At 31.3% G+C, this 12,744-nt stretch overlaps 1 protein-coding gene across 2 annotated transcripts in view; it reads left to right on the plus strand.

Annotated features, from left to right (window-relative positions):
• Positions 1–12,744, plus strand: part of CSMD1 (CUB and Sushi multiple domains 1) — a 2,563,917-nt gene that overhangs the window by 1,593,268 nt on the left and 957,905 nt on the right. For both annotated transcript variants that reach the window (XM_031949178.1, XM_031949179.1), the window contains exon 6: positions 6,748–6,860. In XM_031949178.1, coding sequence (XP_031805038.1) covers positions 6,748–6,860 — 113 coding nt within the window. The remainder of the gene's footprint in view (positions 1–6,747; positions 6,861–12,744) is intronic.

Consider the following 12,744-nt stretch of genomic DNA (forward strand, 5'->3'; position numbering starts at 1 on the left):
CCAACTTGCTTTGGTAGAGGGAATTTACTTATTCAGAAGTTTCTTATGCCATTAAAATCACGGGTCTAATCCCTACTCTTATGAATCAGTCAGCAAGTCAATAAAGATGTATTGTGTCTACAATGTACCCCATACTTTACTCACTGGGACTATAAAGAAAGGCACTCTCTGCTTACTCTAAATGAGCTTCCATTCTAATGTGGTAGAAAATATTCAAACAAATATATTATAGATACAATAAACAAGCTATATACTGGATCAATTGAAGATAATTAACAGAGGGAAGGCACTAGAACTAAGCAGAATCAGAAAAGATTTTCTGTAGAAGATGAGAGTTTAACTGAGATTTAAATGCAGCCAGGGAAGTCTGGAGGTAGAAAGGAGGCAAAGGCATATCTCGGAGGTATAACCAATTTTCCATCATTAGGAAGAATATTAGGAAGAACAAAAGGGAAGACAGTAAAACTCAAATTTAATAAAAAGAATTACTAAAACAAAGAGCTCCGAAACAGTAAAGATTTGTTACTGTTAAATCTTCATCAACGGTATTTAAAATGTATTCTTTTCTCATTTCTGCCTGTGTTCCCAGAGAAATTATGTCTTGTTGGGGCAAGAATTATTTATTTTTCTTCTTTTAAATCTTTATACTATCTAAAACTAGGACTGAGCATACTGGGAGAAATTTAACATGCTTTCACCCAACTCAAAAAGTTTATTTCTTTTGAAGTACAGCCAATACACAATTATAGTTGTAAATAAAAAGTATTTTGTTTGAAGATTGAAGATCAGTGCATACCCTAAAAGACATAAATGAAGCAACACATTGTAAATTACCTTGATGACTTTTATATAAGAATGCAAGACATAAATAGTCTTTATGCCCTTCTCCCTGTAATAAAGATCCTTGAAGGAGAAAATGTCAAACTCTTGAAAGTTGCTTACTTTTCCTCAGAGAGAAAAGATAACTTGAACCCCTTTCCTGAAAGTGTCAAGACTTGTATCCCTCTCAGTTGGCCATTTGTGTTGGGGAATTATTTTTTTATAATACAAAACTGCTAAGATTTATATAGTAATTTTCAAATAACCTAATAAGTTTGCCTTTCTTCAGAGAAGCTCCCAAATACAGTTCATTCAAATTTTCCTGGCATTTTTCCTTGAACACATTTAAGGCAATTGTCTTGATAATTGACTTCTCAATGTTTTCTTTTTTCCAAGTTATTTAATAAATGATGTGAACATAATATGCTGGAACTGGAAGGAAATTTAGGAAACATTTAATACAATTCCTTCATTTTATATTTGGGGAAGTTAAAGGCCAAATTGGTGCCTCATTTTTTTTTTCGTGGACTTGTTTTGGTGATAATGAAAATGATAAATCTCATTCTCCTAAACATCTTTGTAGAAAGTTCTTTCTAAGCAAAGAAAAAAAAATCCCATGTGAACTCATCTCTATTTTTGTTTCTTAGTTTTTGTTTTGTTGTTTTTTAGTCTGTTTTATAAATATACTAAACAGATCATTTTATTTAATTGAGCAATCAGCTATTACTTACACCGGTCAAATCCATTGTATAATCTTATTTGTTGCAGATTTTTATCTTTTTGCAATTATTTTATAATATATTTTTACCAATTATAACTAATTATAAAAAATCAATCCTGCATATAAATGTGATTTAAAGAATTTTAGTTTAAATGTAAAAGAAAATAGCCATTATTTGACTTAATGAATGACATCCATGAGGTGCTAAGATGTAGTCTAATCAGTATCAGAGTTATTGAATGTCAATGCAACAGTGTTTTTCCTGAAAGTTACTACCATTCTATTAAAAATAAAATAACAAAGTAAGTTGAAGCATATTGTCTTAATATTTTGAAAAAAAACATTAATATTACAAATCCATTTTGTTGTCTCAAATTAGGAAAAAAAAGCTATATGTTTCAATTTTTTGATAATTCATTCAAATTATCAAGGAAAACTTTTCATTAGTTTTGTCATATATTTGATTTTTTAATTGATTCTTTGTTGATATTCTGATGAATTGAATATAAGTTTTTGTTAATATTATATTCAATCTAGAGTTTGTAATGAAATAATTGATAGTTTCTTAAATCTGCTTCTATGCAGAGCCTTTGATAGCTTAAGGATACTTATAACAATGATTTGAAGAGAATTCCTACAAAATATATTTCAACAGTTTGAAAAGGAATATTGACAGGAGGTTTGAGGTGGAAATATAGATTGGATTGAATTTTTATAATCATAATTTTTCTTTATCAAGTAATTTCTATAGAAAGAATCACCAAAAAAAAGAAAAGAAAAGAAAAGAAAGGATCACAATCAGGATGTGATTTTTGAATAAATGTGGGAAAGTACAGGAATAAATTTTAAAGATGCAAATATACTTCACTTTTTTTAGAGTAAAGTTATTGGGAAGAGAAAACAGAAGAGATTATATCTAATTTAAACATTGATGGTTTTTTAAATGGCATTAATTTCAAAAATAATTTTGATACTTTATTAAAACAGATTCTTTCTTGGTCTCTCCAGTGGGAAAAAAAAAACAAAGTATATATTATTGACCATTCCTTAATTATAATGAACATTCATTAATTATGTATTAGATTATTTATTTGTAATATCCCAGCTAGCTCTCTGGAAGACCTCGGTATCAGCCTGAGTCCTTGGTTTTAGTGGAGGAATAAAGGAGGCAGGAGAGCCACAAGACTGTTCAAAGATGGAGTCCAGAGTCTGGAGTCTGGAGTCTGACATCTTCTATTGTGTCTGTAGGTGAGAGCTGTGGCTGAGAGTCTTCTTTGTCTAAGACTCCCTTAAATACCTCAGTATAATTACATTACTACTGAGCACACCCTATCATTACATCACCACCATACTAAGTACTAAGAATATGCTTAACTATAAGTACCTTGCTGACAGATTCAAGTATATCTTTTCAGAGTTCTGGCCCTCTACATTTATCAATATGAATCTTATAATATTTTAGTTCAACTATAGGCTAATATGAATCAAGGCCTAGTTTATTGCAAAATTATTGTATAATGGCACCTGTCAAGTCCAAGTTCATAGAACACAGAAATATTTACTATATATTCAGTCACTTTTTCATGAGTCTTCATTTTTTTTCTCACCAATGTGTATGTATGTGGTATGTGTGGTAACTACACAATAGAATAGATGCTAAATGCCCATCAGAGTGGACATATGCATAAAAGCATAAGGATACTAGCTGTTGCTTTAAAATATGAGACAGGAATAAGCCTGTATATGCTATCCAACATTTTAAACAAAGCTTTGCTTGATAATTTTTTGACTAGGCATGGGTGTCAATAAATTCTCTTTGTCTTAAGGGAATGACTTAAATCAGCCCTCCTGAGATCATTTCTAAAGTTTAAAACTATCTACATAGTCCATCACATAAGATTTAGCAATTGAATCCAGAAGCCTCAAGGATTAAAAGCCATTCCAGTTTAGCAGTGGATGTGTGAAGTTTTGAGGGTTTTTGTTTTTTGTTTTTAACTGTGATTTCTCAAGATGCAATCATTGCTGGAAGGATATCTGGACTGTTACTTCATACAAGAAGGAAAATCTGTTCATAATAGTTGGAATTTAACTTAGCTATGTAGTTGTCTCCTACATTAATTTTCCTCTTCTCTTCCTTCCCATCCCTTAATATTCCAATATTCCATTTCTCTTCTGGGAATTTGTTTCTATTCTCTTTTCACATAGTCTGCAAACATTCCAAGACATCTAGAGTTAATACTGGGGCATTGACATCATCTGATGGACTTCATATGGGTATGGGATAGTGATGTAAGTGGAAAGAATTTAATTCTAAATAGAACATTTCTTCCTTCTACATGGGAAGAGGCATAATCAAAGAAAGAATTAGGGTTCAGAACATGGTGGAGAAATAATCAATATTGTTATCTATAAGATAAGAACAATAATGTACAACCTAAGGTTATTGTGAAAATAAAATGAAATAGTATTTGTAAAGCAATTTTCAAACATAAAAATTCTATATAATTACTAGTTATTATTATTATTGATTTGTATAGGTATATAATATCTGCCAGTAATAATATTGATTATTAATAATAAACAATATCTTTACAAATATTTTCTCATTTGATCCTTACAACGATCTTGGAAGATATGTACTATTGTTTATTTTGCAGTTGAGGAAATTGAGGCAAACAGAAGTCAAATGACTTGCCCAAGATTATAACAGCTAGTAAGTGCTTGAGATCTTATTTGAACTTGGGTCTTCCTTGCTTCCAGCCCAGTACTTTAAGTTCTATACTATATAGATTCCCTGGTTATTATTGTTTCACTTCAGTCTGATACACTGTAACCACACCACATTAGAAAGCAGTCGTTTGACTGACTATAATATCACAAATGGACAAAGATGATCATTTAAGACATTGTTCCTATATGCCAGTGTAATGTCATTTTAACCAATGTTGTGTTTTATGGAAGCTTTTAATGATTAAGTCATTCAAATCAAACAACACAAGCCTCCAAAATGAATTTGCTATACAAAGTGAACTCTCTACTTATCATGTTTATTTACTTATTTTTTTTAGATTTCCATATTTAGAATTGCACTGAGTTTAATCAAACAGTATTCCTAATTTTCATATCCTTAGATTTGATTACATCATAATTATTCCTCCTTATCTCTACTTACCCACCCTCAATACTCTCATTTCCTACTCAAGTTTATCAACATTGCTATATAATTTACCCTCAACTCTCCCAGGGATTTGGGGAGATTTGAATGGAGTGAGACAGAGAAGCTATTTGCTTAACTTGTTAAAATAAAGGAAGAGCATAACTTTGTATAATTTGTGAAAACCCAAAATGAATCCTGGAAAATATATCTGATCTGACTGTAATAAAATGGAAGAAAATGGTAGGAATTTAATTTTGTAAACTCATACTCTAAATATAGGCTGGCAAGGTTATATATTTGAGAATCCAATATTGACTTGGATAACCTCAGTGTTGGGCAAACAGCGATATAACCTTTATCTATAGAATCTGTAACAAAATCTCTGTAGGAAAGTAAAGCCCTTCAAATAAAAGAATGGAAGGATTACATATGTTTGGGAATCAGTTATGTGTGACTGTGCTAAATCAGAAAGACTTGAATCTTTCTGAATAAGGCAGATCTATGTGGATCATTTTCTTCCTTCCTTCCTTCCTTTCTTTCTTTCTTTCTTTCTTTCTTTCTTTCTTTCTTTCTTTCTTTCTTTCTTTTTTTTTTTGAGAGAGGACATAAACTTACAACTTATTGTGGTCAAACCTAAATAAATTCTATACTTTTTTTAAACCAAATGCTGAAAACTAATATTCTCAATGCTGGAAAATTTTGCTGTTTATTTAATTCATTGCTGCAATTCCATAGGATAGCCTATAGATAAAGGGAACTTATTTGTTTACTTATTCATTCATCTGTTTTCTTATTTATTTATTTTGACAGCAAACACTATGCATTGAAATAAGATTTCAAGATATGACTTAAAGAGGCTATAGGGATTAAACAGAAACAATTATAAGACATTGTTATCCCAACAGAATTTTTTAGAGTTTTAAGGGATCTTAGAAATCATCCAACTGAAATTCCTCATTTTATAGAGACAGAAACTGAGGTCCAGAGAGCAGAAGTGTACTTTCCATGATCACATATATCACTTTAATATTAGAGTAGGAACCAAAGACAAAACAGGGTGATAATACATGTATATTAACTTTTACAAAACACATTTCTTTGTGAATCATGTTAGGAGACAAAATAAAAATAAAAAGGAAAAATCATGAGAGAAGGGAAAGAAAACAGAAAAAAAGAAGTGAACATATCATGTGTTGATTTACATTCAATCCTCATAGTTATTTTTCTGGGTACAGATGGGATTTTCTATCCAAATTTTATTGATATTGCCTTGGATCATAAAAGCACTGAGAAGAACCAAATGTTTCATAGTTGATCATTGCACATTCTTGCTGTTACTGTGTACAATGTATTTACAATGTATTCCTGGTTCTTGTTTCACTCAATATCAGTTCATGTAAATCTTTCCACGCCTTTCTAAAAGAAGTTTGTTCATTACTCATACACACACACACACACACACACACGCATGCATGCATGCGTGCATTGCACGCACACACTCCACAATATTTCATTACTTTCATATACCACAACTTATTCAGTCATTCCCCAATTGACGGGTATCTACTGATTTTCTAATTTTTTGCTACCAGGAAACAAAAAAAGCTGCTATAAACTTTTTGCACAAATGGGTCCTTTTCCTTCCTTTATGATTTCCTTGGGATACAGACCCAGTAATGGTACTGCTGGGTCAAAGGATATGTATAGTTTAATAGCCCTTTGAGCATAGTTCCAGACTGAATGCTTGGATGATTTTACAACTCCACCAACAATGCATTTGTGTCCCAGTTTTTGAGATACAAAGAATTACCCATTTTTAAGGTTAAAAACACAAAAGTTTCCTCTTTGCATCTCAAAGGTAACTTTTTCCAACCTATTAAAGAATAGGAATCCCCATTTGCAATCCAGGTCATCTCTACTATTATTGTCTAATTGATCTCATATCTCAGAAGTATTGGTATTCCATCTCCAGAAGTCAAGTAGATATAGGAAGATTTTCTTGAATAATTTTAAAATTGAATCTTTTTTTTCCTCTCTCTTTTTTTTCTAGGCTAACTGGCATGAATCTTCCTTCTCCTGTTATCAGCAGCAAGAATTGGTTAAGACTCCATTTTACATCAGACAGTAATCATAGACGAAAAGGATTTAATGCTCAGTTCCAAGGTAAGAATTCTTTAGTCAGAGAAAGGAAATAGCCATGTATATCTTGGGTTCTTCCTTTTTGCTGAAGATTCAGGACTTTGCTGAAGATTCAGGAGAGAGAGTAGTGTTGGTAGTAAACCCATTGGAATCTGAACTGACCTTTTTGGAACAGGTATTTGTTAGGTTTATAATCAGTAACTCAATGCTTCACTGATATTTCATTTAGATGATGTTAGAGGGTAAATGTCAGGTATGATAAATAACATTTTCACTTTCCAAGAGAAGTAGTTTGTTAGTCAATAAACACGTTATAATGAATGTATAGTATTTTATTCTTATGTGAATAGCACTCATAATAGAGTTTTTTCAAGATTCTACACATGGACATTACCAGATGGTCAAAATCAAATCAAATTAATTGTATATTTTGCAGCTAAAGTTAGAAAAAATCTATACAGTCAGTGAAGATGAGACCTGTAGCAGATTATGGATCAGTGATCATGAACTTCTTACTGTGAAATTTAGACTTAAGTTGAAAAAAAAATCGGTCCATATAGGTATGATCTAAATAAATCCTTTATAAATATGAAGTGTAGGTGATGAATAATTTTAAGGGATCTGGTAGACAGAATGCCTGAAAAACAATGGAAAGAATTTTCACAATAATATTAATGAAGCATCATTATCATCATCAACAACAATAAAACATTTTGAAGAAAAAGAAGAGCAAGAAAGCAAAATGGCTTTCTGATTAGCCTTTACAAATAACTGAAGAAAGAATGAAAGGGAAAAGGAAAGAAGAAAGGGAAAGATAAAGGCAACTCAAGGGAGAGAAATAAAAAGGTTTCTTAAATGATCGATGCAGAAAAATAGAATAAAAGAATATTGTGGGAGATGAGATGTTTTCAAAATTAGAGATATCCAAGGAATGTTTCATGTAAAGATGATTGTGATAAAAGACAAAATGAGAGGGATTAAACAGAAGCATAGGAGATTAAGCATACACAAAAGAACTGAAGAAAAAATCTTTACATCAACATGATGTGGTTTGCTATCTAGAGTTAGATATACTGGAGAATGAAGTCAAATGAATCTTATGAAGGATTGCTAAAAATAAGGCAAGTGGGAATGATGGAATTCCATGGAGCCATTTTAAATCCCAAAAGATGCCACTCTTAAAGTGCTACTTTCAATTTACCAACAAATTTGGAAAATTCAACAGTGACCACTGTGTTGGAAAAGAACAATTTATGGACCAGTCCTAAAGAAGAGTAATGCTAAAGAAGGTTTAAAGTACTAAATAACTGCATTGATTTCATGTGCCGGCAAGGTGATGCTTAAGATGTAAACTAAAAATTACTGGAAGAACAGACTAGTTTTCAAAGAGGCAGAAAACCAAATTTTCAAACTCTGGATTATGGAGAAAACAAGGGAATTCCAGAAAAACATCAACTTCTGCTTCATTGACTATACTAAACCCTTTGACTTTATGCATCACATGCATCACAACAAAATATGGCAAGTCCTCAAGGAAATAAGACTATTAATCATCTTTCTTGTCTTCTGAAGAACTGTGTATAGGCCAAGAAGCAATATTTAGAACCAACCATGGACAGTTAATTGGTTTAAAATTGAAAAGAAGTACAAGACTGTGTATTGTCATCTTTTTTATTTAACTTACATAGAGAGCACATCATGAGATATTCAGCCTGGAAGAATCCAAAGCTGAAATTAACATTACCTGGAGAGATAACAACAATCTCAGATGTATGGATAAGACTACTCTGAAGACAGAAAGTAAAGAAGAATTAAGAAGCCTCTTAATGAGAGTGAAAGAAGAGAGTATAGAAACTCAACTTGAAGCTCAATATAAAAAACAAAAAAACAAACAAAAACAGACCTAAGATCTTTGCAACTGACCCCATTACTTCATGCCAATAAAGAAGGAAAAGAAATATAAGCAATGTCAGATTTTATATTCTTGGACTCAAAGTTCACTACAGATGGTATAGGTATCCATGAAATTTAAGCAAATGCTCCTTTAAATAAAAAAGCTATGGAAAATTTAGCTTATTAATACGCAGAAATATCACCTTATCAAAGGTCCAGCTAGTCAAAATTGTAGTTTTTCATAGTATGGAAAAGCTGAATGCAATAGAATTCATGTTTTTGAATTCTGGTGCTAACAATGACTTTTTAGAATTCCTTGGACAGCAAGGAGATAAAATCAGTCAATACCTATTGAAATTAACTTGAGCTATTCACTGGATGGTCAGTTGCTAAAGCTGAAACTTAAATATGTCTGTCACATAATGAGAACATGGAACTCATTGGAAAAGATCTTGATGTGAAAGATTAAAGGTGAAAAGAAAAGGGTTTGGCAGAAGATGAGAAGGATAGCTAGTGTCAAAGAAAAAAAAATGAAAATGAACTTGAATAACTTTTGAGAGACTGTGAAAGACATGTCACGAGACTTCTTGTTTGATATAATTTGAGTTAACCCAGCCTAACAATAGATTAAAACAGGATACAATTTCCAAATTCCATAACTTTTTTTTTTAACCTTACACAAAACTACACAAAATATTTCTCTTCTGTTCACTTTCCTTATACCCCTCTCCCATTTATGCTAATAGAAATAGATTTTGATTCACTGAATTGAAAATAGGTGAAAAGAACAAAATACTGTGCCTTGCTATCTAAATATGCCAAAAGAATAGATTCCATACTTGTAGGTTTTGTATAAATGTCATACAGAAATAAAAACTATTCATTCTGCTTTTTATAATAAAAAGTTAGATCTTGAGTTTCATGGGCTTATTGTCACTGTCAGATCATCAAACTGCCTTACTGTCAATTTGATGTAAATATTTTTAAAACATGTCTATGCATTCTCCATCCAGCCAAAAGGTGAATACTTTGTTTGACAAATGTCAATTTGATAATTAAATAGTTTATCATTAATAGATGTTTAAAACTGTTATCTTTGTCAACAAGCAACTTTAATCTCATAAATGTTGAACTTCATTGAATTTTGTATAACCAAAATATGTCAAGAACATCCTGAAATTCATTGTAATGCAGTGAACAAAGCATCATCTTTGGGGTATGTAATGGAGTCGATGAAGAGAGATGCAAAGATTAGTGCATTTGGAATCTTTTTTTTTTTTTACTTTTATTTTTCTTTCTTTTTACTTGTTAGCTATGTGACCAGGAGAAAAATATTCTGGGCCTCAGTTTTTTTCTTTATCTTAAAATCCTTTTCAACTCTATATTTTTTATCCTATGCTGGAAATCAGGACATAGAAACATTATTATAAACAACGTTTTTTAAAATTTTAATGTTTTTATCCTTAGATATTTTACCTCTTTAGTATAATGGGCATGAGAAGCAGCTTGGTCTTAGAGTCTTGGGGAAAGTCTTAAAGTCAGAAAGACCTGAATGAATTTAAATTTAGTTTCTGAATATATGATCCTGAAAAAAAACCTTCATTTTTCTGTATAACTTTCAGTTGCCCCAAGAAACTCTCTAAAACTGTAAATTATAGAATATTACCTGATCTGCATTAATAGAGAACATTTCCTCCTGAGGACTTCATTATATAAATGAAGTCATAGGTCTGGAAACACATACAAACACACACAAATTCATAATTGAAAGGACAGAATCACAGGATTTTGTTCAAGTTTTCACTGCTAGTAATAGCTTAAGGCTAAAAACAATGACAATATTAATGTTAATTTTTTTTAAAGAAAGAATTTAAACTTAGAGTTTGTGTGATAAGTTAGGTATAGGTATTATGTAGAGGAGTATTTAAATACAATAGGTGTCAATAAAAAAGACTTTTTGTTAATTTAAAAGATTTCCATTTATATAACACTTTAAGATTTGCAAAACTCATTATTTCTACACCTCATTTAATCCTCACTTATCTTATAAAGGGTTAAATTGCTTTAACCACCTTCAAAAAGAGGAAATTGAGTCTCAGATGTTAAATGATTTAATAGTTGGCATTTATATAGTGCTTACTGTGTATCAAGTATTATACTAAGAATTTCACAAATATTACTCATGTTATCCTTAAAAGAACTCCGAAAGGTAGCTGCTATTTTTTTTTACCCATTTTACAAATGAGGAAGCTAAGACATAAAGAGGTCAAGTGACTTATGTAAGATCATACAGCTAGTAAATTTCTGAGACTTATTTTGAATGTACATCTTTCTGACTTCAGGACTAGGACGCTTTCCACCACACCATCTAGATGCCTAAACTTGCCCATCCTTGCTTATTCAACTATTGAGTATTTTATGTGAGATGTCAATTCAGATATCTTTAGACCTGACATTCATCACTCTTTCCCCTATCTTAAACTACAAAAATAATTCATAATTTTTTATTTAAAAAATGTAGAGTTTTATGTGGGTATTAGAGAAGAAAATTATGGAATTAAAGTTCGAAAATAACTTTACCCTCTTTAGAGAAATATAGAAGCTAAAGAGGTCAATTTATATTTGATGTTAGGAAAAAATTCTTAATCAATGAATTTATCCAAAAGTGGAGTGGACTTCCTTGGGAGGTAGGAGCTTTAACTTCCTTATAGTGCTCCAAAAAAAGGATGAATAATCACTTGTCAAATGTGTTGTGACAGGTATCTATTTACTCTATAGATTATAGTAGTTGGCCACTGAGATCCCTTTCAGCTCTGAAATTCTTTGCTTTTCTGATTTTCTTTCTTTCTCAGACCTTTGGAATATGAACTAGTATGACTTCAGAAAAGGTGTTATATAACTAATATAACATATAGAAGTAAAGAGTAATTTAGAGATTATCTGGTTCAAAACTCTTATTTTACAGGTGAGACAACTGAGGTTTGTAGAATAGAAATAATTTACTCAAAATCATAGAGATCATAAAGTAGTGGAGATTAATCCTCTGATGCCAAATTCAGTGTTCTTTATATACTTTCACAACTTGAATGTCAAAAGCTACTTAAATCTATCTATCAAGATAGATTCTTGATGAATCATTATTATAAATTGTACAAGAAACCTGTCAAGCAGGGATGCACTCAGAAAGATGAAAGTATATAACAATTTTGATCTAATTAGAGGTAGCATGATATAAAAAGCCTGAGCTATGGGATTAGAGTTCACATTCAATATTTGACACTTGTTAATCATGTACCATTGGGTAAATTACTTAACCTGCTCAGGCCTCAGTTTCCTCATCTGTAAAATAGGGGGTTGGATCTCTTTTACCTCTAGATTACATGATCCTACTTTGAATGTAATTGGATGTATAGATTCATTAATCACTGGTAGTCTGATTATACACAAAAAAATCTTACTGTTTGGTGATCTTCTGACTAAGACAGAAATTTAGTTGCATGAAACCTTTCCTTCTCCAGGTCATTCATTCAAGTATATAAGTTACAGTAACACAAAAACATATAACTTCAGTAACAAAGGATGGTGAGTACTACAAATGAAAGCAAGTAAGTTGGATAGGAGTCCAGAAAAAAGAGTTGTGTGGGACACCTTTAAATTGATCAGGGTTTTTACAGATAGAAGAAGGGTTGAGAATGTTTCAGGTGGCAAAAATGTTCCAAGAAACTGTAGAGATACAAGCAAATTCAATACTTCATTGAAGAAAAATAGGAAATATTCAAGTTTAACAGGAGTATAGAGTGCATGGAAGAACCTTGTAGAGATAAGAGTGAAATTAGAGTACTTTGGGTTGGCCTTGAATGATAGTTTAGTAAGCCAGAGTTACTGAAAGAGCCACTTTAAACTACTTGTAGCCCCATGTTACTTATCATGTTGCATTAACTATTTGTTGTCTCATTGTTCCACCACACATGTAAAAGGATTAAGAAATCTTTGTGAAGAAAAGTAAAGATATAAA

The sequence above is a fragment of the Sarcophilus harrisii genome, chromosome 2 (assembly GCF_902635505.1).
Source record: "Sarcophilus harrisii chromosome 2, mSarHar1.11, whole genome shotgun sequence".
In the NCBI taxonomy this organism is placed as follows: domain Eukaryota; kingdom Metazoa; phylum Chordata; class Mammalia; order Dasyuromorphia; family Dasyuridae; genus Sarcophilus; species Sarcophilus harrisii.